The 26,978-nt window shown below is 41.4% G+C and overlaps 4 protein-coding genes and 1 non-coding gene across 5 annotated transcripts; 2 read left to right on the top strand and 3 right to left on the bottom strand.

The window, feature by feature from the left end:
* Nucleotides 1–161: 161 nt before the first annotated feature.
* ATC70_007105 (uncharacterized protein) lies at nt 162–9,024 on the bottom strand (the record flags this gene model as incomplete). The annotated part of the gene is made up of 19 exons (XM_064826369.1): nt 162–453; nt 507–597; nt 660–692; nt 752–918; nt 973–1,106; nt 1,162–1,657; nt 1,712–1,771; nt 1,830–2,251; nt 2,313–2,426; nt 2,485–3,135; nt 3,196–3,569; nt 3,622–5,106; nt 5,160–5,353; nt 5,407–5,604; nt 5,664–5,815; nt 5,877–6,055; nt 6,110–7,970; nt 8,027–8,108; nt 8,168–9,024. 19 exons carry the CDS (start codon nt 9,022–9,024, stop codon nt 162–164), a joined length of 7,842 nt encoding a protein of 2,613 aa, XP_064676467.1.
* Nucleotides 9,025–13,813: 4,789 nt separating this feature from the next.
* PEX13_3 (Peroxisomal membrane protein PAS20) lies at nt 13,814–14,679 on the top strand (the record flags this gene model as incomplete). Its single annotated transcript, XM_064826368.1, has 2 exons — nt 13,814–14,238; nt 14,298–14,679. 2 exons carry the CDS (start codon nt 13,814–13,816, stop codon nt 14,677–14,679), a joined length of 807 nt encoding a protein of 268 aa, XP_064676466.1.
* A 165-nt stretch (nt 14,680–14,844) lies between these two features.
* On the bottom strand, nt 14,845–16,642 carry ATC70_007103 (uncharacterized protein; the record flags this gene model as incomplete). The annotated part of the gene is made up of 2 exons (XM_064826367.1): nt 14,845–15,694; nt 15,756–16,642. 2 exons carry the CDS (start codon nt 16,640–16,642, stop codon nt 14,845–14,847), a joined length of 1,737 nt encoding a protein of 578 aa, XP_064676465.1.
* Nucleotides 16,643–16,761: 119 nt separating this feature from the next.
* Nucleotides 16,762–19,116, bottom strand: ATC70_007102 (uncharacterized protein; the record flags this gene model as incomplete). Its single annotated transcript, XM_064826366.1, has 5 exons — nt 16,762–17,462; nt 17,519–17,959; nt 18,016–18,076; nt 18,132–18,201; nt 18,263–19,116. 5 exons carry the CDS (start codon nt 19,114–19,116, stop codon nt 16,762–16,764), a joined length of 2,127 nt encoding a protein of 708 aa, XP_064676464.1.
* A 2,074-nt stretch (nt 19,117–21,190) lies between these two features.
* ATC70_007101 lies at nt 21,191–21,261 on the top strand. Its single transcript has one exon. It is a non-coding gene; the product is annotated as a tRNA-Gly (tRNA).
* Nucleotides 21,262–26,978: the final 5,717 nt, after the last annotated feature.

The raw sequence follows: 26,978 nt of genomic DNA, 5'->3' as shown, positions 1-26,978 counted from the left end.
TGTTCTTAATTTTTGATCAAATGATCTATTTGTTGTAGACATGAAATCTAATTGAGTCATGTATTTTGGAACATTTATTCGGAAAGCTTTGCTTTTTGGTCGTATAATGCATCCAATTGATGTACAGTAGAATAGCGTGTATTTGCATTAACAGTGGCAAATTACATTGGAGACAGCATAAAACTATTTTGTCTTGATCGAATTTGATGGTCGGTCAGCTTGTCCAAGTGTTCCTCTAACTTGGCTAGTTTGTCCAACAGCTGCTGACTCATCTCTTCCAATCTATCTAGTCTCTCAGTATCGTCTTGCTCGTCTGTCGATAATCCCAATGCTCTGTTGATAGGAAAGAAGCTGTAATCAGCATTCTTGAGACATCCAGACACATAGGACTCTGGTCCTGTGTATTCAGTCCTGTCCTTGTTCCTGAGATGCACCAAAAAGAACAGATATTGCCTACAAAACTTGACAATGAGCATGTCTCTCTAGTAAATGCTTCTGATACCTACCAGATGTTGTGGTCATTTTTGACATGATCTTCAAACCCTTTCTTTGCATGACGCTGAAACTCGACTGCTGGTATACTACAGATGAAACAGGCTAAAAAGAAATGACATTAAGGCACCTGTACATAGCAAAAAAAAAAAAAAAAACGCACTTACAATTTTTCATATCTTGTTGGATAGACGATCTTTCTACCAATGCACAAACAAGTCAAAATCTACTTTGAATACCACGCATGTCCATCACATACCATCACGGAGATGCCCAAAGGTATCAAAGATGATACCAAAAATAGCGTTCAGTAAAAATACAACGACAACCAGATAAAAGGACATTTCAAACGCTGTTCGCCATCCACTTGGTTTGTGCAATTCATCAGGCTCCAATATGTCGCCAATACCTCCACCCGATCTGACACTGTATTACATTGTTAAATGATGATCTATACACGTACTACGACATTGAGTTTACCCATGTGAAAGAACAGTAACAAAGCACTCCATCAGCGACCCACAAAACAAGCCTTTAGAGACATCAAACTCCTTTCTGAAATACATGTAGGCAACAATACTATGAATGTAGATGACAATGATACCTAAAATGGCCTGTATTGAAGTAACATCAGTACTACCCACATGCCATGACAAAGACAATACGTACAGTTCGAGAAATGGAATGCACATTCAAAGTGATACTTGAAATGACACCTTGCAAGATGCTATCTCGAAACACAAAATCCAGCAAATGCAAAGAGTAGAAACCTGGATACACGAGACCAATGGCGGAAAAGAACACCATGAGGATATGATATAGAAATTTTGAGTCGGTCAATGTTCTTGCCCAGATAAAGGTGCGAACATGAGGCCCATGACGGCGATTGATCAGCACGGGTAGTTGAATAAAGTAGAATTCTGCTGTCAGTAGTAGCCAGAAGCCTAAATGAACCAGGCCCAACAGATACCGACAGCACAAAATAAGAAACGGCTTCTGGTTGCTGCTATGCGTGTTGACTGCATCCACCAGTAGATTCGGGTACATCATGAGCAGCAAATTCAAAAGAATGGATACACCGTATGCTGACTCCCACCAAAAGGCACTGTACTCTGTCAAGAACGATAGGTATTTACTGTGAGCCACATGCGCTTGATTTTCAATCCTATTGATGAATGATGAGTAACAACCCTGCTTGAAGACATGTGGGGCTACTTGCTCGTATATAATCATGTCTGATTGCTGAACAAAATCTTCAATCTTGCTCGAAGGCGACTCCCTAAACCCACATAGCAGGATGAGTGCAAGTATCCATCACGCATGTATACCCTATTTACCGCTTGACATTCCACAAAAATCGCTGCTTTGTCTCCTGTCTTAGATATTGACAGATTTCAGGAACAGGAAACAATACGCGAGTCAGTTGCTTTTCTTGGCCGTAATCCATCAATATTTCAATTTTGCCTGTATGGCTCTGAAAGTAATCAAATGCATCGTTCTTTTCAAAAAACATGGCGCTTTGCTCTTGATCTTTGATGGCAGGTGCGAGTGTCATAACCAGAATAGCATACAGAAACCCACACTCTAGTTTCTCATACACGTTTTTGGAGTTGAGGCTTGCGAGGTTCTCAATGTAAATTGCATCCATGTTGCTCTTGACAGTGGCCAAATCAAGAGACTCGATCATTTCTTTGTAGATGGTTTCACTGTTTTCAATACCACCTTCGAGCAAACTGAGAAGACATGTCACCACTTTGGACTACACAGTTGAGTGCATTAGTATTCTTAAAACACATGGATGGTGTTACAGGTGCATTTACCTTCAACTCATTCACAAGCTGGTGATCACAGCTAGTGTATGCTTCCCTCAAGATGGTGTTGACAGGATTGATAATCTTGTTGTTAAATATGGCTACTTGATTTTGCAAGCAGCCCTATACATACAGAGCGTGTTAATGCAATACATTGTGCCCCCTTATAGCTATATATTACCTGTGCCAGCTCTGTAATTGTATCCAACACTTGTATGATCAACTTTATATTCTGCTCATTGCAAAGAGGCACAATAGCATGAAAGTATTCAACCACATCCAATACAATATTGAAGCTTTTGATGTTGTCGGGCTGCTTGGCCAGGTATGTTTGCAAGTGTAGGTTGTGTCCTTCCACCATCAGTTGCAGTGTTCTCATTGTATCTTGCATCACTTTAAAGTCTTTTGCTGTAGAGCCAAATTCAGAGGTTGTTTCACTGTTGGTCACCATCAATTGTGAAATATCCTTGTACAGCTCATTACACTCTATGGACAATGGTTGCTGCTGGTTGACATAGATACTGGATGCTCTTTTTCGAGCCATCATATGGTAGCTGTTTCTTTTGCTAGCTGCAATGGGTGCGGCAAAGCTAGATTCCACCAGACTGATGGATTTGCTCTTTTTGCGTCTAGTAACAGTGCTATTAGTGGCCTTTTCTTGCTGCTGCATGACATTGTCCAGCATGTGTTGTTGGCGATTCATCTTGTACATCCGTCTCGTCAGATAGATTTGCGCGTCTTTGGATGAGTTGATGCCGCTTTGCAAGCGCTGATGGAACGAATAAAAGAACCTTTCTTCTCGAATGCTGTAAAAGTATTCTTCCAGTTTGTCCTGTCAAGAAGAAAACGCATGAGCCTCCCTACTTGTCCAATGTAAAGATGCATCGTGTACCTGAACATTCTTATTGCCTCCATCGAGCAACGAGATCAGTAGCTTAAGAGCAGCATCAAAGATACGTCGTCTAGGGGACGAGAGCAAGTTTTGAGCCACCAGTGTACAGCCCAAATCATTCAATGCGTTTTGAGCCTTGACCTTTTTCTTTTCTAGTGCTTCATAACGGCTAGGATTTGCATTGGGATCCGTCTCGGTCCTCTGTCGAATGTACTTTCGGGACACTTCTTCGAGTAATTTGATAGTCGCTACTTGATAATACTCAACCCGTTTATTGACTTTCGATGTCGTCATGGTAGAAAGATAGGCGATCAAAGACTCGATACTACCGTCTGTATCCATGGCGCTGTCGCCAGACAAGCTAAAATGAGAACCTAATAGAATGTGTTGGTTAATATTTGCTTTCATTCTCTTTTAGGTGCTTACAGAGCCTATCAAATTCTTGCTGCTGGTACTGTTCTACTGCTTTACTAGTTTTGATTTCCTGAAACAGTTTTTGGAAACTGATATTCACTGTATCCTGAATAGACATCAAATGACTGATGGATGTAAAGGTGGATTGCTGTTCCTGATGATGATGGCGGTTTCTAGCATACAGCCTATCCAGTGTCATTGTAGCATCCTTGAGAATATCACGTAGCTCCCTGGGGCTCATACTACCTCTAAAGCCTGCTACGTTAATCATACTATCCAAGCAAGCCAAATTTGCTTGCAATGCTTTTTCATCTCGGTAGGCCAGAGGCAGTAGTTTGACAGTGAGGTCGACCAAGTGTGTGTAGCGATAAATCTCATACACTGCTATCTCAATTGAGATGTGGTACTCAAATACAGCTCTCAGGAATGCCAGGACGCCACGAAAGACAAGGACGTAATAGTCATTGCTCTGGTCTTGCTGTTGTGTTGATGGCGACGACGTGTAGATGCATTGAGTGATGGCATCTTCTGAAAATTTGATTAATTGAACGATATTTTCATTATCATAGATGGGTGCTTCTGATACCAACTCGACATCCTCAATGTAAATGGAGGCCAAAAACTTGAGCATGACTGATTTGAGCTGGATGGATACATGTTGGTCGTGCACAATGTCGTAAATGTCCTGGATGGAGAATATAGTGCGTGCAAAAGACTGACCAAACGTGTTCTCGCCTTGCCCACAAATAGCCAGCATGCTGATCAGATGAATGCAGTAATCCGAATTGTGCATGCTCTTGAGCTTTTCCACAGAATCAAAGGGTACATAGTCTTGACGGTGGTCCATAAAGAATCGCATCACGATATCCTGGTTTCGCTTGATAAACTTGCCCTGTGTCTTCATGAGATCATGAAACACAAGCAAATACTCGCCTTGATGACCCTCAGATATCTCTAGCAGACGAATGATATGGTCCTCTTTGATGTGAACACTGAGATACAGGTTATTGGAGCATAATTGCGCAAACGTCACTGCAATCTTTGCTGAGAGTTCAGTCAAACTGATGAGCAGATCCATGTTGGAGAGCACAAATTGAGTTTGCAGCTCCTTATCGTTACTGGTGATAGTGCAGAGAAGGCCCAAACAGGCATTGATAGTGTCAATGTAGGCGTGGTAGTGCTTGGCAGAGATGTTTAGCAAAGATACCAGCACATCCACTAGGAAATCACAGGCATCGAGGCTTTTGAAGATGCGACAGTAGACGCTTTCATCGTAAATGGGGACACCTTCGCTGTCGGTTGGCACTGTAACAAGCTCTTGCAGCTCTTGAGTGATGTTGGATATCTGCGACAGGTGCAAAAGGCAGTGATCGTCAGTGAATCTACTACTGTAGACAATACGTTGCAGTTGTGTTAGCTGCTGCTTGATGGTCTTGTAGACTTGAGCTTGCTCAGGGTCTCTAAGAACAACAGCATTGGCTACCTCCTTGAACAGTTCTAGTCGTAGTGGCTATGAGTTATTGTGATGAATACTTGATGGCAAGACGTACCTTGACTGTCTGTAAACAGCCTATGCATGACGACAACGACTATCTCTTTGAGAGGAGCATATTGATACTTGAGAATATCCTTTAGTATTGGCATGAGACTTTCCTCTCTGTCCCTCAGTTCTGTCTCTTCAAATACGGACAGCATGAGCAAAAGTCCTGATGCATTCGGAGACGTGTGGTATTCTGCTGCGTCACTGTGAATGAGATGGGTGAGTACAAAGAACATGAGCATGCAAGCAGCATTTACTTTTCTGTCACCACTTTCCAAGTGTTTGCTAGTTTGGACATTCTCACTCGAAGTCGCAAATCAAATATCAAGTCGAAAATATGCAGTATCTGTATCTTTGTGTTCATGACAAACATGTTTTTCTCGGTCAAAACATACCGCTCACGCCATTTGCGAGGCGTGTCGACATCTGTAATGTACTTGCAGTGCTCCTCATTTCTGTATGCGAAGATCAGTGTCAGCAAACAGCCCCACGCTCAGCTTCGTTTTGTATCTACCTTGCATCTGTGCGTCCATCCAAGACATGGACAAGTGCTCTGAACAGTATACCCACATCTCTTGTTTTTTGAAAGAATCCAAGACGTAATTGTGTATGCACCAGCTGCAAGACCGACGACAAGAACTGGATATCATCAGAGTCCTCGATAAACTATACAAAACGTCTACATGAGCATTTGAATGTATTCACTGCAATAAAGGCTACTTGATACCTCATGATGTCGACTATCTAGAAAACGGAATATCCAACGCTTGAGGCTCTGAAAGAATTCAGCTTCGATGCCAGAAGACCCAAATGGATAGTATTCGGTATTGTTGTTGATCGATTGCGTATAAATAGTGTAGTCAGTCAAAGCCACCTTTTCAAATGTTGATACATCTACGTATAGGACTAAGGAACCGCATATTAGCACATCATCCTGTACAAGAAATCACTCAGAATTACCTCTCAACAGATCACAAAACTTGGAGCGAAGGGTGCAAGGCAAAGCAGTGTTTTTTAGGCATAACAGGCAGACTTCTCTGCTGATACACTGACTCATGAAGCCATCCGTCTTGGAATGTGATTCATTAGACAAGGAATACACCAAATCCAACAAACTTTCTATGAAAAGCAGCATGTGTGGTTGCTGCTGGAGCAAGTCGCCTAAATCGTACCACATATCATTCACAAACTGAACTTGCACATGCTTATCTACCACCTTCGTTTGCAGCAAACACGCTCCACTACGACTGAACAAGCCTTCCCTGACTCTTTCGCGATACAGCAAGAAGAGAGATGCGGTGTCAGCCTTTATAGCGGTATTCTTGCTACTGCGGTAGGAGGCTGGACTCGCTGCCTTTTGGCACAACGCGCTCAATAGCCTTATACAGGTGACTCTTTGCTGCGTGTCCTCGACACGAACACCTTTCTTAAGCTCCTCAGTAATGTCACACGTCCGCACGAGGGATTTCTCAATCAGCGATGTGACAATGGACAGTGTAATTACATTGTGCTGTTCCACCACTTCCAGCAATCGAATCAGCATATCAGTAGCACCTACATTGTACGAGAGATGCTCAATGAACAAAGCAATGCCCTGCTCACCTGCCTTGTTGAAGACGTAGAACTGGTTTTCTCTGCCTGGTCCATCATTGTCAGTGCCATCATTGTCTTCTTCTTGCAGGGCGGATGGTCTACGGACGAGGAACACGCGCAAAAGGTGGTAGCAGAGTGTCAAGATGTGCTTCAATTGGGTATTCAGCAGTAATTCTGATCGGGTCACTTCCTTCTCGTCAGGGCTTGTTGTGGTACAATCGACAGCTTGCTTGAACGACTGTTGTGTCTGGCGCTGTAACTTTTCTCTGATCTTTCTCCTTTTCGTAAGGTTGAAGGGCACGACAATCATATCAATCACTGTCTTTATGATGCCTATATCTCGCACAAGTATTTGATGGTACTCAATTGGCAACCCAACTCGTTTCAAAGGATCGGATTCATTGCTCTTTGTACAGAACCGTATCAATGCTCTCAGAATGTTGGCAATGGACTCGTATTCATCCTGCAGGATAGGGAAACTGACACTCGTATCCTTGTTGATGGGCCTCGGTTGACACAGGAAACGCTGCAAAGGTGGCAACATTTCATTGGCGTAATTGAAGGTATCTGCCAACTCTTGATCTACCAGTGTAATGGAGAAACAATCATGATAGTACAAGTCTTGGGCGGCAGAGATATCAAGGTAAGCATCAGATAAGTCTGGGAGCGTATCGTTGACCATATCCACATCAAAATAGTCGGGTTGTTGCTGCTGGCTGTCCATAATGTTGGAGAAGAGAGATTCCGTTGAATTGAATCGCTCATGGTGGATTCTAGTTGCCATAAAACTACTGGGCGCTTGCAAAAGGGGTGACGGTCTAGTAGGTTTCGAACTGGCAGGCAAAGAGGAACAAGACGGATTGCTAATGGTAAATTTAGGCACATCGCTTGCACTCGTGCTAGCGGCATCCTCATCCTCATTCGAGGCGGCATGCATCCAGCAATCTGTCAGCGTATGCTTGATGCGAAGAAACGAGCCGTAAGGAACTCCAGTGAGGGAGGGAGCTGACACAGGCACCAGTTGAAACAGTGTGCTGTCCTGGCTCGAGTCAAATGGACGAGGTGGATCTTTAACCAGCTGCAATGACAAGCAGGTCTTTCCGGTGGCCGGATCAATACGAATGTTGCTGGGATCAATAGAGAGATAGGCTCGTGTGGCTATATGTCGAATTCGAATGGATTTCCTCCAGCGCACCTTGGATCCACGAGACATGTCCACATTCTCAATCTGCAATGAAAGCATCAGTATCATCTTTTTTGCTCAACACGGTGCCTGATATATACCTCCCAAAACGCTTGAGGCGACTCTGTTTCCTTGGGATCCAATGGATTGATAATGTGCTTTTTGAGCATGACGACGTTGTTTCTGTCAATCACATGTCAATACTCCTCACTCGTGCAGTATACCCAATGCATTCTACTCACCCATAAATGGATGGCGCCTCTAAATAAGACTCCATTTCCTTGTGATAAAACCTGACATACTGCCCAGCGTTTGTATACTTGATATGCTTGGTATCCTGATCCGATGTGGATGAATAATGCAGCCGCATGGTCCACGATGACAGCCGAGTATGCGAATAGACTTCATAGTTTGATTTTCCGCTGCTGTCATAATCCACATTCAGGTAGCCTTCAGGTCGAACACACTGCAATGCCACCGTATCGCCCACGCGAATGACATCGCCCACAAACCGGATCCTGTAGCGAGGCATGATCCTAAAGTAGCCTACAAATTCGCTCGATAAATTGACCTGCAACCGATGTTGAGCACCTTTGTTGTTGAAGCATGTTTTGCCTGTCACTGTCAAGTATTTCTTAAAATGCTGGTTAAATAATTGAATGACCTGACCATACACCACTGGTTTGCCTAATAGCCGACGCTTTTCGGCTTCATTTTGAGCAATTTCCTTGTCAGCCTTGTGTTGTAATATGGTTAATTGCTCCAATTCCTCGATGCTCGCTTCACATGAAAGACTTTCGATATCGTCTTCGCCCACAAATGTTTCGAGTTCTTTTTGTGCAGCATGTGATTGCTGTGGTTCTAGTCTAAAGATGCTAGTGCCCATAGCGTCGCGCGTAGAGAGAAACGACGGCTGAGACGGTCGTACACAGGCACGAGTTTCAAGAGGGTTCTCGGCTGTGAGCATGTTGTTATTTTGATCGTAAAAGATCAGCTCGTCGCCAAGTCGCAAGATGGATTCATGCGATCGATCGTTGTCTAGATTCAGCGTCGACGGTGCGCCTACAGCAGTAGCCACGGTGGCAGCATGAACAGGCATGATGTTTGATGGTAGAAATGGTGAAGAAAAGGAAAAAAGGCAGTAACGAGTTTTGAAATGATGCAAACCTCTCAACACAACATGCCAAACGGAATGTTAAAATCAAGTAGGGCACATTTTCTTGTAAGCCGTACGGGTTTCCACTTAGTTTTGGAAAAACGCAAGTTCAATTCATAAAAAGTACTAATAAATCTCTTGAAAATGCAATGTCAATTTCGTAGAAGCCAGACAGAAACAGATTTGGATTGAATATAAAAGAAAGGAGGGAAGGTAACATGAAAAATCCGTCTGATCTCAATGTCCTAGTCCTCCCTACAAGACAGTCCAACATGGCTTGTCAATGGATGGACCTGTGGCAGAGGCTATACCTTGGAATCATCGCTGCCTGGCTTTTCTCTATTCGCTTTTGTTTCTCTTTGAATTTCGCTTTGAAGTTCGCTTTGAAAGTAGCAAGTTTGTATAGAAATTTATAGAGAAAAACGATAATGGTGTATTTTGATTTTGGATTGAATGGTGGGGTTGTTGGTGAGAAATAGAAGGCTTTTGGGAATAAGGCAATTTTAATGAGAAATGAGCTTGATATAAGAACCTGTTAGCGTTAATTACAAACAGTTACGAATAATAGATTGATGATGGATGAGATGTTGCAAAACGTAGTATTTAAAAAGTGCTTGTTGGTGATATCTTGCTTGGTTGTAGTAGTGTGGCTTTTTTACGCCTCATGTTGATGTTGTTGGAGATTTTCATATCAGAAAAGTTATATACCTACATTGAGAGGCTGCTGAACATTGTATGAATGGATTTTTAGATGATATAAGCAATTGATATAAAGAAAACCAGTGTTTTTTCGACAGTATTATTATTATTAGTACAGCTGCCAATTCAACCAGGCTTCTTTTTTTATAAACTAATAAATTTTGCTTCTTGTGTTTGCTCTACAAAATGAAACCTTGTTTGGATACCTACTGCGATGCTTTCTACCATGGCAAAAATACGGTACGTCCTTCCTCTTCAATAACAATAGCACAGAAACGTCCATACGGTGCTCAAGTCTATAAAATACTATAAATCCAAAGCGTGTATTGACTAATGTTGGCGCACAATAGAAAACCTATATGCGCCACTATACGGTTGTAGCGAAAAATAGCGTTTGAGCGATCTGCAGTGAAATCAGGTTTGAATAGATTTCACAAAAAAAAAAAATAAAGCAATAGTAAAATACAATAGAAATCAACTGTATTTTATTTGTGTATAAAATGAACTGAAGATCCTGGAATTTAGTAAAAAAAAAAAAAAGAAGAGTATTTATACATTTGCAACTAGCTTGTAGGATTAGTGATGGTAGAGAGCAGTAGGTGCTGCTATTGCGATATCTGGCAAATGTTGTTGATGTTTGATTTAAAGTGGTAATCAATGCAAGAGCACTGGCCATAAGGGTCGATTTGAGTAACCTTGATGGGCTCGGGTGAGCTATCGTCATAGCATGGTTTAATATAACTTTGATGGTTTAAAGTGTGATGTTTGTTATTGAAGTATGGAACCCTTTATCTGAGATATTGTGCAACTATGGCAGCAGGGCATAGTTGTCATATTTGAATATGCTTGTTATTGATTTGATTTTATTTGGATAAAGATAACATCTCTTATTACGACCATCATGGGTGTGATTGAATACACTGTGATCAGGAGCGATTCATTCACACGATGTGCGATATAAGCATGTATCTTTACTTTAGTATGTTTAAATGGTTGTTGATGTACATTTGAGCGCTTTTATTAATAGATCCAAATAGCATGCATTTGAATGAGTGCTATTTGGTGAACTTTGGTTTTCAATTAAGTTGCGTTTGGGTGGCTATTTCATTACAAATACGACCTACAACGCCTTACTTATAGGTCAGATTCAGTCCAAATCTAACCGTTTTCAAACACAAATAACTCATGCCACAAAGCGTTTTATGCGCTTGGAGTAACACCAAACGGCTCCCCTTGGTTGCGCTTTACTTACTGATGCTTTATCTCAAATTTTTTTAGGTCACTGCAAATCCATGAAAATCATCATTTTAACATGAGTACTAGCAAGGGAAAATTCTTGAAAATCAAACGATCGCATATTTCACCCAAAAATGAAGACTTTTTCTATGATACATATGAGATCAAATTGATTGTAAAGATGGAATGCAACATTGGAGACTACTTTTATGAGACTTTCATATGCTAAATCTGGACATTTTTGCGGAAAACCTCTATTCCTATCGTTGAAGGTTGCTCATTATTTTCAATCTGAGATCTCAATGCAACCAACATCATTCGATGCGCCTTAATTGACTTTTTATAGACACATTAGAAAGTAAAGACTGACAACGACAGTTTCTATAGTCGAATTTGACAAAAACGTTTAGAAAATGTAAAATCAAGTCAAGTTGAAATACGAAAATGGCCACTGCACAAATCCATGTTCAAGTGCCGCAACCGCAATTGCCTCAGCAGAGGGCTGAGGTCAAGTCTACTGACGGTGACGTCGGATAAGGCGCTGCCCTTCTATTTTTTTTTTCTCCGTTTCCTCCGTTTGCAAAACGCGTTTAGTATCAAACCATAATATTTTCTTTAAAAGCGTTTTGATTGAAGATAGCACTCTTGCTTCTGATAACACTGCCGTGTACTGCTAGAAGAGCCTGACATTACCTCTCTGACGTGTAATATAGAAGGTATTATTTGATTATGTGCACTGGAAGGTGTAGAACTAACATTAAACGTATATATTTTTTAAACTTTGATATTTCTTTTGCCTGTTTTACGTGGGTGCTGCTGCTGGTAATCTGGTCTTTCCTGGTCTACTGTCTTTATTGTATGGTTGTTCTATGGTCTATCTGTGGTCTATCTGTGGTTTATATCTGGCCTATCTCTGGTGATTGCCTCTTCTGTGGTCTATTTATGGTGGTGATAAGTGGTAAGTATCTTTTTTCTTCTGGCCGCGATGATATGAACCTTCTTTGAACGTTTGTATTATTGCTTCCTTCCTCATGATAATGCATTCATGATTTTTTCTTTGTTGCGTCTTTCTTTTTCTTTTGTTGATTGTGTTGCCTCTGTGGCTTCACATGAAACAACATTAGTCATTATGTTCTATTGCAAGCTTATAATACCACCGTTGCTTTTGCAGTTGTGCGTGGTGTTTGTGTTGCTCTGCATCTGACTATTACCATGCGTGTTGCTCATGTATGTATTTTTGTTGCAACAACAATGAGCTGTTCTGAACATCTCTAATGTTTTATTTCTTATGCTTTTCTTTGAATCACTTTGTGTGAGTATCCCTTTTTTGCCTACGTACTATTATAGTCCTATAGTAGTATGTTCTTTTCTTCTTTCTTTTATTCTTATTATGTTTCTTTGAAGCATACCTTTTTTACGTTGTGTGGATGTGCCTATCCCTGAAGCTCAACATGAACTTATCCGAGGCTAGGAGGTAGATCGGCTGCCTCCACTTGGTTATCACTACTTACTTTAGTGATGATTGAGGGTCTCAACGCCAGAATCTAAAACTAGGTGGTGTAAGTAAGGCATGCTCTAGCACCTGGGGGAAATTTGATAATAGCAGCAGCTATATTGCTATTATAGCGGCGCTTAAAATTTTGCCTCACATCAAAACAGGGGGAAACCCTCGCAAAAATTTTTTTAGGTCAGCGGAGTTTTCAAGCAATTTGATTGGCTGAAAGGTTCAGGGACCGAAGAATTCTAGCTAATTGATCTCCTATTGAGCTGTCATTTATAATGAGTTTATATTTGTAATAAAAGGGTAGCAAAATACCGTGGATACAATTCAAGTTCTTTATTCAATAGCAAGAAGTTAATAAGGTGCATTTGTTGAATCTGGCATCCATCACACAGTTTAATGCGGGAAGTGTCTTTTAAACTTATTATGTGGGTAGGTTATACAGTATAGGATCTGCGTTAACACAGTATTGTTCATGTTGTTGTTACAACTGTATTTTGGCTATCCTGCCCCAAAACAACCGTTTTGCTTTCGAGAAATTCAGTGCGACGTTTTATACTTTAAGGATTATACATAATCCTCATCTGAAAATGCATAAGGTTGCAACAGTATTCGATTATTTCATAATCTCTTTTTTTGTAGAAAGATTGACTAATTGAGTCAACAAATGAATCTACTGGACAACTAGTGCCTTTTGTAATGGCAATGTTAGTTTGAAGGAATAAAAATTAAACTCGTAAATTTGATCGCAAAAGAAGGTAACTGTAAGCCAACTATCTTTGGTCTTCAAGATAACGACTTCTATTTGAAGCGCAAAACAATAATGGCAACCAGGGCAACATACCGCCTCGATTTACTGTTAAAGGACATCACTACTCCGTCTATTGTTGTAACCTTAGTCAAATATTGCTGTTTGCATTGTTGGTCTATTCTTGTGCCTGTCAATATTTACCAAGTACTGTGTATGGTCGCTAAGAGCTCCCAGCAACATTTCATTGGTGATATAATTATTACTTTACATTGAGAGTGCGTCTTTAAGTATCTTTTGCTAGTCTAATGCTGCAATATTTAGGCATTTTAGACAAAAGTATATCAATCAGTATCTCTGAAATCTGTAGCCATTGTCAGCTCACTGAGAAAGTGAGAAATGCTACCAGCAATCCACCTATTTGATAGAGCAAAGACTTTGTTGCTGGATAGATATTGAGATACCGATAAGATTGCACATTTGTTGAAAGCCCCTTTTATTACACGCTTCATTCTAACCTCTTTTTTCCATTTATTCAAATAGAAGAGATGACTATCCACAACCTTTACATCTTTGATCGTCATTGTCAGTGCATCTACTTTCAAAAATGGAGCCACAACAACAAATCTAGCAATGCAAGCACCAATCTTACATCTTCCAACAATGCTAGCAATAACAATAGTCAACTTGGGAACTCTGGCAGTCGTTTAGGTGGTCTAGCCACCTCTTCTTCACGTTTCTCAACATCAAGTGCAACATCATCCAGTGCAGCAGCAGAAGGTGGATCACCTAGTTTGATACGTAGCAACGGTGGTGCTGGTGCAGATGATGCAACAAATCAGCTTCAAACTACTGGCATCACACAACAAAGCGGTTTGGCTGCAGGAAGCGTCATCTCTATTGAAGAAGAAGCCAAGCTTGTGTATGGTGTGGTTTTGTCTTTACGTAACTTTGTTCGTAAATTGAGTGGCAAGTAAGTGAGCTCAAGAGGAGCATTGTCCTGCGATATTAACCGCTTTCGCACACTTATAGTCAAGATGGATTTATTTCTTACAAAACCTCGACATATCGCTTACATTATTACGAAACACCCACTGGTCTTAAGTTTGTCATGAATTCAGACCCTAATACCGAGAGTTTGAGATTGGTGCTCAAGCAAATCCATGTTCAATTGTATGTGGAATTTGTAGTTAAGAACGGTTTGATGCGATTTGATGATACCCGTTGGGAGATAAGTCAAGGATTCTTGCAAAATTCTCAACCCGCAGCAACAGCAGGACAGGATGACACCAACACAACTACCACAGCAACCACATCCAGCGCTTTACCTCCTCCTCCACCAGGCAACATTTCGAATGAACTCTTTAGAGTTGCTGTGGATAGATTTATTCGTAGCTTAAAGTCATTTGAATAAATATTGTATACTATGGAAATATGAGTGTGCAAATGTGTGTATGTTGGATGGTGCTATTTTGTACTTTTTTTTTCTTAAAGCGAGTGAAAAGGGCGGTAGGGCAGTGTGATATAATAGAAAATATTGGGATAAAGGGTATATACTATATAGAAAGAGTTTCATTTTTCACTGACGTCGAAGGTGCAGTTGAGAAAGTAGCGTATCGGCATCGACGAAATCAAGGTGCTTTGTGAGTTCTTGTTCATGAATGTAGTCCAATTGTTGCATTCGCTTTTCGGCAAGTTCGTCGTACTCGTCTTCCGAGTCATCCTCTGGGAGTTCATCGTCTGGATCTTCTTTCATGTCGTTGGCTGTGTTGATGGTGTCGTCTTGTCCAGTTAAGGACTCCTCCTGCTCTGTATCAACGTCTTCCCAGTCTTCGTCATCCCAGCTCCCATCGCTCACGTCCACCACATCAATATTATTATACAATTCTTGATTCAAACTTTCAAAGTAGTGCTGCTTTGCATTGTCCTGAGATATGTATTGTCCCCTCAACTCATCCTCCTCATCGAACGGCTTTAACATGTCATCGTCATCACTGTCATAGACACCATCACTTGATTCTCGATCAGAATCGTCAGAATCAATTTCAATGATTTTTTCTTGTTGGTCTTCTTCTTCTTCTTCTTTCCCAGCGTCGTCTGCCTTTTGCCATGCCATTCTTCTTTTCTTGGCCAAGAAACTGGCAGACCGATGGTCTGAAAACGCCTTGTGATATCTGTATCGTCTATCAATCATGGAAAGTATGTCTAGCTTCGACAATCGAACATCCTTGCTGTTATTCATATCGGTCCAAGTCTCTTTTCGCTTCGCAATGACATGATTCATCAGGGATCGAGTTACTGTCTTGTCTTCGCTGTCTAATAATTCAGTGTACACGCCAGTCAGGATATCGAGCACAAACTTTTTGATGAGCTGGTAATACTGAACAAGCGAGCTGGATAATACGGTCATGTCGTTGATTTCAGCAAATCTAAAGGCATACCTCGAGTTACCACCATTCGCCTACACTGTTGACTATAGCACACACTTACATGCGAGTAATGGATGAGAAATTCCAAATCTCAAACAGCTCGAGCGACTTTTGTATACTCTCATGCTGCATCAGCTCTTGATGCTTTGCGTAAGACTCTGTCTCCAATTTGGCCTCCAAAATCAATGCCATTCTCGTCTCCTGCATCAGAAAAAAGTCTGACATTTCTCTTGCTGTATACTTTTCGTCTGGCTCATAACCCCCAATTGCCTTGGCAGCACCGTCCAGCAGATTCAAATAGGCTCCCACTTCTGCTATCGTCTTTGTATGGCCCACACGTCGACTGATCTCTACTACATCGCCTCGACCGCAACGTTCCACCGCCATAAAAAACTTTCTCTTTTCCGTGGGTGTCCAGCAGCTGTTGCCGACCATGGACAGCGCAAAATCTTCATCCATCGGGCCATGCTCCATCTCATGCTCCTGCATTGCTTGGTACAGATAATACCTGCGAACGTGGTTTGATAATGATTTGAGCCCTGTAGGCGATCCCATACGCTTGAAATTGCGGTATCGATGCTGTATCGCTGATATGAAATGGTTGCTCTCGGCCACAACGATAGGGTGATGGTCAAAGCGAGGCAGTTTCAGTTTGTCGCTGTCATATCGTTCGTGCTCCAATTCTGCTATATCTTGCAGAGACGTGAGCGTGTTGGATTTGCGGATCGCTTGTAGATGCTTGTCCTTGGGTCTTCGAACATATTCATTAAAGTAGACATAGCCAATGTCTTTAAGCTGGTCAACCAGTGCATTGTGCGTTTCAGCCGTAGGATGGCTGTGCCAGATGTTGTTGAGGCCATGCACAATCTGCATCCTGGTCAACAGGCGAGGATCTTGGTGTGCTTCATCCTCCTCGACTTGATCCCTTGACCGCTTTCTACTGGTCATAGTCGATATGGCTGCTCCAATGGTGGTATGTACAAAGAAAGAGGATCAAAATATAAAAAAAATATCCACATTTTAAAGACTGTCAAATTTTTCGGGACGAGGGGTTTATTAAAGGGGATTTAGTTGTTTGGCTGTGGCATCACGAAGCCGCCAATCTTTGATTGCAATCGATGAAAGTGTCCTCCACCATTGTCTTGCTCTTGCTCTTGCTCTTGATGATGATGATGGAATCGATCCATACCGCCAAAGAAGGGCTGCTGCTGTTGTTGGTGCATTTGCATCAGATCACTCAACACCTGTCTCTTGTTCTGATGGGACAAATGGTAGCCTGCTTGGCCAAACAGCAACTTGGGGACATCAATCAGATAGCCCATGGTTCCTTTGATGCCAACCTCTTTCTCGGCCTGGATCCAGAAATTCATCTTGCCAGTTTGCTCATCATAGTAGCCTGCACAATAGTTTCGCATACCCATCAATTTCTTGTTCTGTCTTGTGTTTCCGTTAGGTGATCGCTTAAAGAGATTATACATGCGTTCTTCTGTGTTGCCATTGAACGTAATAAAGCCAGAATTCTGGTTCAACACTGTTAATAGGGCTTGAGGAGGTGGCACATTGACAATAGCACTCGAGATGATTTGCACCATAAAGTAGGGATCGCCCTCTTCCTTCTCCTTCATGTCTTTGGAGTACATCTTGCCTGCACCACAGCAATGAACGTCGCCACCCAAGAAGGACACACGGATGGATCTTTCACGTGCATATTGTTGCAGTCTCTCGATAAAGTTTTTTCTCTCCACTTCATGGTTACCAGCGGTCCAATCTACGTAAAATAGTGTGAGTACTTTGATTTCAGTCTCTGTCAAGCTGAGCATTTACGGTCATTCATATCATCCAGTAGTTCGGGATCACCGTTCCATTTGTTCAATTGGCCTCCAATAATGTCACCCAAGGCGCCCGTTTTACCGGCAATTGTGGCCAAGTTGAATCCTGCGGCACCGTCCATCAGGTTCTCAAAGAGGGTTAAGCGAGGATAGATGAGTGGTACACCAGTGAGCACAAGCAAATGTTTCACCGTAGGAGGGATCATTGTTTGCAATGCATCAAACACAATATCATATGTCTGAGCTTTACAGATATCGTGCTTTGTACGCTCACCTCTGCAATCAAGGGACAAGAAGCCAATGTCAGGGCCAAGTGTGGAGACCAGATTCTGACAAGTAGGCAGTGCTCCCTGAATCATACCATGCTGGCCAGCTAATTCGATGGTAGTGTGCTGTTGAAACAAAAAGTAGAATCGGCAAGCATTCGCAAATAACACTGAAAAACATCCTTATTAGTCTCACTGATGCTGTGCCCTAAATGCCTATGGTTACCTTGAAAACACTCTGCTCGCTGCATATCTGCTGGATATGAGCCATAACCATCAATGATGTCCTACATATGACATCAACATCTACTCAGCGTCTCTTTTTTCAAATGCGCATCTTACATGATCGTCCCACATATTCATGGATGGAATAGTAGCAAATGCCTTTGCAACCACTGGATTTTCCTTGAATCTACAACAAGAAGAACATGTTAATCCATGCTATCGTGATCAGAGACTCATGTTGCACCAACCCGAAATTTTTACAGTAATTTGTAAAGTAGAACTCTTCAAAACCTTGCTTCATATTATCGCTCAAGTTCATGGCCAATCTCTTTGCGGGATCCTTCTCATCCACCCAAGGCTTCATGAAATCCTCCTTGATCAAGCGATCTTGGTACAACTGATCACCGCCACCGAGCAGCACATGGAAAGGCAGCACTTCATGACGATCCAACACATCAGCCCAAAGAGGAGCTTCCTTTTCGCCAAATTTATCCTTGATCTCTTGAGGCACATCAGAGAAACCGTTGCAGGAATAAAACATGAAACGCATGGATTCAAAATAAGCGGGTAAGTGCATTTGAAATGAAGGCTGAGCCCAGTTGTTATGTGCAGTGGAATAAGTGGCTACTTGGGCTTGATCTGTGAGGGGTAAACGCACGTCGTATCTCCAGAAATGGTACTTGTTGCGATACGTATCCAATCGCTCGACTGCTTGAGGTTTAATCGTGGTGCTGCGTTGAGTAGCAGGCTCAGTCAGCTGAATCTCGATGGGTGGAGCATAGTGATCAGTCGAGACGACCAAGATGGACCCACGCCACTGACGAGTTGTATAGTTGATATCAATGTAACGCAGTAAGGGTCCACAGACAACTTCACCAGGGGGAGCGTTGTTTTCTTGCTGATGATGGTGTCTACCAGGTCGATGCATATGAGATTGAAGGTCATTCCAACGTTCGCCCACATTCAGTTGACTAAAGCTTTCAGTGATACCACCAAAATGACCCTGGTGCTGTTGATAATGCTGCTGAGATGGCTGGTCATACCCTTGATAACCCTGAGATGAAGGTGGAGGTGGGGGTGGCTGGTTACCGTAGTTTTGCATAGTAAATGGAATCTTGTAAGCAAAAAAAGAGGAAAAGGAAAAAAGATGGATACGTGGGTGTGGTAACATTATGTTGTTTGCTTCTCAGCGTCTCTCTTTCTGTACAGAAGAGGGCTGTGTACAACCATACAATTTCAGTTGATGTAGCACTGTGCAGCCCCGCCTTGCAGCCTAATTCTCGGTGTGGATTTTACCGGGTAGACCTGAATTGATTATGTTTATGGAATCTACCAGCCACATTACATCAGGACTATATCGAGCCCAAAAGTGGAAGAGCGCATGGCCTACTCAGTAATTTGAGGCTATTGATACCATCAGACGCAAGAAGCCTCTCCACGATTAGTTTAATTATCAAATAAACCATCTCTTGTACCAGCAATATTGCATGCCAACATTTCTAGCATATATCTCGACCCAAAAGAAATTTTCCAACTAAACCTGATAGAGAATTCATCAAACTAATAGTGCCTGTATGAAGTTTGTATCAGGTGCAATCAAGCTGGCAGATGTGCCATCAAGATTTTGAAAAGGAGTTTCGTCTTGGACAATGATGAAGTGGAGATAAGATCAGGTCTAAAATTGTGAGTGTGTCTATGCTAAATCCATCATTTGGCACTCAATCCCAGAAACGTGTGTTTTTAGCAGCAAATGAAGAGCGGCATCCCCTTCTTGGTTAATTTACACTGTACCTCCCAGACGGAAATTCGTATATACTATGTCATGGAGTACGTCGGGGGTGACGAACTTATGCTACAGATTCAAAGAGAACAGTACTCATAGGCTTGTGCTCGTTTTTACGCATGCAAAATTTTGCTAACGTTGGATTATTTCCACAAACATGGCATCATTTACCATGACCTCAAGCTAGATAGCATTATACTGTGTCTGGATGGCCATATGAAGTTGGCTGACTATGGTCTTTGTAAAGAGAATATGTGGGCCAACAATACGACAAATACCTTCTGCGGTACATCTGAATTCATGGCACCTGGAAACTTGCTAGAGCACAGATATGAACAGGTACTGGATTGTTGGGCATTGCAAAGAAGATTACTGCGTTGTTCGATTAAAAAAGACTGAATATTACCATAGGCACGAATACAAAAAAGCGCATGATACTCTGTGGCTTCTATAATCTTCATTAAGCCTTTGTAAATCTTTCTAATATTGCTGCTGACCTTGGCATTGTTGATGTTATCATGAATGCCTTTAGAAAACTCCGGAAGCGCGGGAGCAATTTTCTTGTCTCCAATTTTGAATAGGATACCATCGTACTTACTCTTGCCAGCGCTTGGGCACTCACGTTCCAACCACGCATATTAGATCACATCATTATGTAGGAGAAGAAGCAGGTTTACAATGCTAAGTGCGGCAAAGGTGGCTGTCGTGCGCTCCAGCATTTTTTGGGTGTTTGGGTTGGCTGGTGAGGACATCAAATCCAAGCTATTCACACTTTTCTTTCGCTCGGTTCCCCCCATCTGTTATTTTTTGGTTGGGTTGTGTGGTGGGTTATGATTGTTTGTTGTTATGGTAATGAAATCTAGGAAAAGTACTTGTGTAAAATAAAGATTCACAGAAGAAAAAAACTTGAGGGGTAAATAAAAAGAAAGGGGTGGAATATAGTAATGAAATAAAAATAGAGTAGTTATATGATCGACTAATGGTTATTTCGTTGAAGTGGGCATAAACGTTTTCGATTTTGAGATGAAGAAAATATTTGGTTAAAGCGTGATGTGTCAATGGTTGGGCGATGTCGGCCAAGATTACGCACCTGGGCTGACGGAATGCAAAGTCTCTCGAATACATCAATGATGAGTAACAAGAGAGGAGCATCCATCACCAATTTCGTCAAATCTTGCAGGTTGTTTGGGACTTGAACTTTACCAAGTTTGAGAAACACGTATACCCATTTGCCGGCAACAACAAGATATAGAAATAAACTACTCGACCAAGGACAGCTTCCATGTTGTGAGTATCCAATGCATCTTTACAGAATGTTGCCACCCGTAAAAGATCTTTGCATAAAAGGAAATGGTTGCTGTCGTATGCTGCTGACTTGACCTCTCCGCCCTTGGCGGTTGGGCTGAATGGTCAAGGCGTACGCCATGCCAAGCGTACGCCCAAGTTCGAATCCTGGTGAACGCATGTTGTTTGATATATTTTTGACGTATTACTGATGTCCTCGTTTGATGTTTGTGCTCTTATCCATTATATATATTTTGACGATTTCGCATGACTGTATTGGCTCTAGGGGTCGCACCTGGCTAGTAGTAGATTTCTTTCCCAACTTAGTTCATTATATATCTTATTCCCCATCATTGTAGACATTGGGTCCACCAACAGTCTTTTCTATCCCTCAGTATGACGTTGTTGTTGTTGATGATGTGCTGCCGGTATTGTCTCTGGATGATCTGAATAATAATGGTTTTTCAGTTCGTGTATCATTGCATAATGTTGGAAACAAGCAGGACAGCCAAACTGCTCTTCGATAGAATCATGCGCGGCAGATGTCTTGACATAGATAAATTTGTGGTTGTTGTATTGTCGAGCTTTTGTTCTCTCTGTAATTGTAATGAGATGCTGAATTACTAGATGCTTCCTGAGCTTTTGAGGTTTAACATATTTCCTGTTGCATTCAAAGCAAGCATTTATAATTACGACGAGCTTTGCCATCGAAAGAGGGAAGGAAGACAAAGGAAAAAACATAACTCACCACATAACCCACATAACCCAATTCAATAAAAGATGAGGGAGCCGGGGAACAATGCGAAATTGGAAGCACTGTACAAACACAAAATTTGGGACATATGCTATCACGATACTTAAAAATATCGAGCAGTAACCTCAATAAGAAAGACCGGCCAGATCAATGTTATCCAAGTTCTCATCACTGCTTTCAGCCTCAAGAACTCTTCGCAGAGCACGGACAGATGGTGTTGCACCAAGAATAGCGCTTTTAAAAGTAGCTTCTCCTTCTGAGCACTGAAAGTCTGCCAACTTTAAGGCATTCTAGGCGTTTGAAATTCCTCACTGGATGATCATTTCATTAACTCTACTACCGAGAGGCAAGAGAGATCAACAATTTTCATTTGGTAACCCTAATGCTCAAGTAATTTGCAAGTTGCATACTGAGCCAGTGTATTATTTTGGTGAGAACCAACCTGCGAGACCGAAAACAGCAAAATTAGGGTGCATTTGAGCTGCATTTTCTCACGTTGAAGGCCGTTTTAGATTGTCAGAATAGCACCAAACAGTTGCTCTCATCTGGCAGTTACTTCCTGACACCTTTGCTCAACTTTTTGGGGATCAAAAAAACATGGCCAAAAATTGACCAAAAAGCATGAGGTACCCCTCATGGTTTTCATCAAAAATCAAACGATCACGTTTTTGATCTTGATAATGTAGACTTTTGCTATGGTATATATTAAGTCAAAATGTTTCTCTCGATTCAGGGCAGCCCCCTGAAACCATGTTTGTGGGACCTTCATATGTAAAATCTCGACATTTTCGCCAAAAACGTTATTTCATAATTTCATGAATTGCTCAACAAGTTCATTAAAAACAGTCATTATAACTAGCATCATTGGATGCGCCTTGAAAACTTCACCTAGATAGCTTAAGGCTGTAATTTTTTTTTTTTTGTAGGGGAGTCGAGCTCCAGGTTTTATTTAAAGTCCTTTAAATGTCATACTGAGGGATAGAAAAGACTGTTGGTGGACCCAATGTCTGCAAAGAAGGGGAATAAGATATTTTTGAATTAAGTTGGGAAAGAAATCTACTACTAATAAGGTGCGACACCTAGAGCCAAAAAGGCTTAAGGCTGTAAATTTTTTTTTTTTTTTGTAGGGGAGACGAGCTCCAGGTTTTATTTAAAGTCCTTTAAATGTCATACTGAGGGATAGAAAAGACTGTTGGTGGACCCAATGTCTGCAAAGAAGGGGAATAAGAAATTTTGAACTAAGTTGGGAAAGAAATCTACTGCTAATAAGGTGCGACACCTAGAGCCAAAACAGTCTTGCGGAAATCGTCAAAATATAGATAATGGATAGAGTACAAAACACCAAACGAGGACATCAGTACTACGTCAAAAATTCAGACAACTTGCGTTCACCAGGATTCGAACCGGGGATCCTCCCGTTGGCATACGGGAGTTTTACCACTTCGCCCTACCACCAGGGGCCTTAAGGCTGTAAAGGATGATCACTACAACTTTCATAGTCGAATCTCGTAAAATAAGTCGATCGAGTCGCAAAAGGATCAAAAATCAACGAATCGCGACAGAAAGTCGAGCGGGATTGTAATCCGTTTTGGCTGGCTAAAAGAAGACTCTCCTTGATTGCTCAAAGCCCTATAATATAACGGCAATGATACCCACAGAAACGATTATACGAGAAAGCGAGACTCCTTCTCAAATGGGTAGCGTACCCAACGTGAGACCCAAAAAGAACAGGTTGGTGACATGGGACGAGCGTGACATGATCCAAAGCAACAGAATAGCATACAGACAAAGGAATCTTGCAAGGAGAAGGGAGATGAAGTTTAATTCAGAAACCTCCTTCTTTTGGAAATCCCACGGCCTTGTTTGATGAATTTCGCGATGTGTACTTTACTTAGAACCCTGAAAATAGTACCATTGGATTCCTCAGGCGATTTGCTTTCTAATGATGTACATACTTTCTAATAAAATATCCTCTCTTTGACCACAAATTGGCCATTTACTTGCTTATCTCTCTTCAATTCATGTCCTTTTGTTTACTTTACATGTGATTTTTTTTAAAGCTTAATTTTGCCTAGCAAATGAATTATTTTGATCTTGCATGATCCGAATACCTTCTAAAAGAGGACGATCCCTAAAAAAAAATGATATGAAACGTGTTGACTCTTTATGAGATGAATACTCTTGGCATAAGAACTAAAAACAGGTTGCAGGAATGATACACAAGAATGACCAACTCACTATGTAAATGTGGGCATATTGATGATATCTAGTAGCGCAAACACTGGATTGACATCATTGACAGCAACCATGATAGCTGGAAACAAGATGACTTGCACTGGTCCGAAAACAATCCATTATGTTCCATTCCATGGAGATTGCCGCAGTAATATTCATATGGCACGCTTGTTTTCCGAGGTGTACACTTGTTTCTTGGTCCAGAATCAGTTATGCTGGCTCCGATGTGATGTAAACGACAAGAAAGCCAACCTTAACACTCGTATTGTCCGATTAGATGGACAATTTATGGCTGATGTAAACAACCAGAGAGATGGATCGAGAACTGTATGGTCTTGGAGAGTGAAATTAAGGAGAGGTAAAAAAAAAAGATTACTTAATCAAGCAACCAGCTGCATCTGCTTCAGTGTCAAATGACATTTTTTGTTTACTTTTTGATGAGGTTTGAGCCAGTGAAAAGTTGTCTGTTAATTATATCTAGGAAGAGATGGGGGAACTCGTTTCATGTGAAGGTGGAAAAAGGGCTTTTTGAAGTAGCAAAATGGACATAACTCGAGACAGAAAACAGTTGAAAGCCTCGGACGAAGCGGATCAAATAGAGCAAGTGTCAAACGTCAAAATGGTACTATTTTCACGCGCTCAAAGTAGTATATCGTGGAGAAAAGTAAAAGGAAACGAATTTGAGTGTGGCAAGGACACTGGACTCACATGAAAGTCGATGAGAAAGATATAAATAGATGGTTGTTTCAACAGCTTTTCCTTCTTCTTCTTCTTCTTCATCATCATCATCATCTCATCTCTACTCTCTATTAACAAATCTCTCTGCAAGCGAACTCTCTCTGCAAGCGAACTCTCTCTGCAAGCGAACTCTCTCTGCAATACTCTTGGGCTCTCTTTCTGCTCTATACATGGTCAAGTAAATCAAACACTGTACTGATGATTGGCTTTTTCTTACACAATGCTCTCATAATTCCATGGTTCTCATAGGTTGCGGTCCATGCAAAACATGGTCGCACTTTCCTCGTATTTTTAGATAATAGCAACATACAATCAACTCTGCAGGTATGTACTCGTCACTTGTAGCTTATAAAGCAGCATGACTCACCATCTCTCTATTAATAGAGCTCAGGTCCTCTCTATTTTGACTTGCAAACACTCCATACTTGGTTGAAGCCTTGGATGAGGTCTAGGGGTCATGCGCGTAAGGTGGTTGTCTCGTGTGGCCTCAGCACCTGTTGCCCCGGTAGCTCGTAAGGGTGATGCGACGAGGCGCTAGGTGCGTTTCCCGGGAGGTGTCATCCCATCCTTGTTGCTAGGGATATGCAAGTTGTGGCGGATGGTTTGCCCTGGAAGCCTGGCTTCATCTTTTGGTCTCCTCGTGTTTCAAGCTGCTCTTTTCATCGTCCATCAAGTATGCTACAAGGTAAGTATCCTTTGTAATAATCCAATGTCCCGCAATATACTGTAGATCTATTTCCTGCAATGTCAAAACCACTTTAATACACGGTGCCATCTCTACATGTATACAAGACCAAGCCATGCTCGTATCTCTGCTGCCTGCCATCTATTATAATGTCAAGACTCATGCTGCCTAGTATATACAAAGTCAAGCCATACTCGTATCTCTGCTGCCTGCCATCTATTATAGTGTCAAGACTCATGCTGCCTAGTATATACAAAGTCAAGCCATACTCGTATCTCTGCTGCCTGCCATCTATTATAGTGTCAAGACTCATGCTGCCTAGTATATACAAAGTCAAGCCATACTCGTATCTCTGCTGCCTGCCATCCATTATAATGCCAAGACTCATGCTGCCTAGTATATACAAAGTCAAGCCATACTGCCACATCTGCTGTCTCTATTCTATACACGAAACCTTGCAATACACACATCAATACTATCTCTTACCTATACAAGTTAAATCAAATTATATTCAAGTTAGCTAGCATCTATTCAAATCTAAACAAACTCTCATACATTATCATCGTTTTCTATAAAGCTACAAGCAAATTAATAATAAAAAGAGTTTTGCATTGCCTACTATATCATCGTCTTTTTATTACATTCTTTATTAAAACCAATGTATAAACAGAAAGCCGTTTGAAGCAACTGATATCATAAGTGCCACTGATATAAATGTTCTTGAATCGTGAAGCTGTGGTTGGAGATGAATGGAGAAAGTCTGACTATGGCCATTTCGAAGCATTGTTAGGTTTGATGTCATACAGAGTACCGCTATCATTGTAGGCAATACAACTCTCCTCTCGGAAGAGATGGCTATTTAGTCATTGTACACACGCAGTCTTGCGCAAGCTTCATGCCTCATGTTATTAGAGATAGACACATTTATTGGATAATGCACTTGAGAGTTTATGTACTAATATACAAATTGTTGGATTGCTATGGATACAAAGTATTCCAAACTTCAAGAAGTTTCTAGAGCAAAATATTTAGTCGTTGCAAAAGCACTAGTAGTGTGAGGGACTATATACACACATGTAATTATACAATGACCTACGTTCGCTCAACCCGTAGTTTAATATAAAAATAGCCAAAAATATCTTAAAGCTTTGATAGAGATATGACTTTTGCTACAGTATCTACGGTATCTATAGTTGCATTAAATGCTAGTATCATATGCATCTAAAAGGGTATTGGATACCGTAAGCGCTACTTGACAGAACCAGCCGCTGATTTTTCTGCATAAAGGTTATTCACAGTCTAGCGATGGTTTATGCTTGATGGAAGTATCTTGGTCCTGGCATACCTATACATTGATTTCTTCAAATTTCACTACTCAACAAGTGATCAAGGCATACATTATATCTGAATTGCCTCTTGGCATTCGACAGAATGCAAAGCACAGCAAGAAATGGGTGAATTTGATCAACAATTTCTTGTGCTGGA

This window comes from Mucor velutinosus (genome assembly GCF_035048745.1).
Source record: "Mucor velutinosus strain NIH1002 chromosome Unknown tig00001549, whole genome shotgun sequence".
NCBI classification, from domain to species: Eukaryota; Fungi; Mucoromycota; class Mucoromycetes; order Mucorales; family Mucoraceae; genus Mucor; species Mucor velutinosus.
Note: the sequence above shows the minus strand (reverse complement) of the source record. Positions and strands in the feature narration are given on the sequence as shown.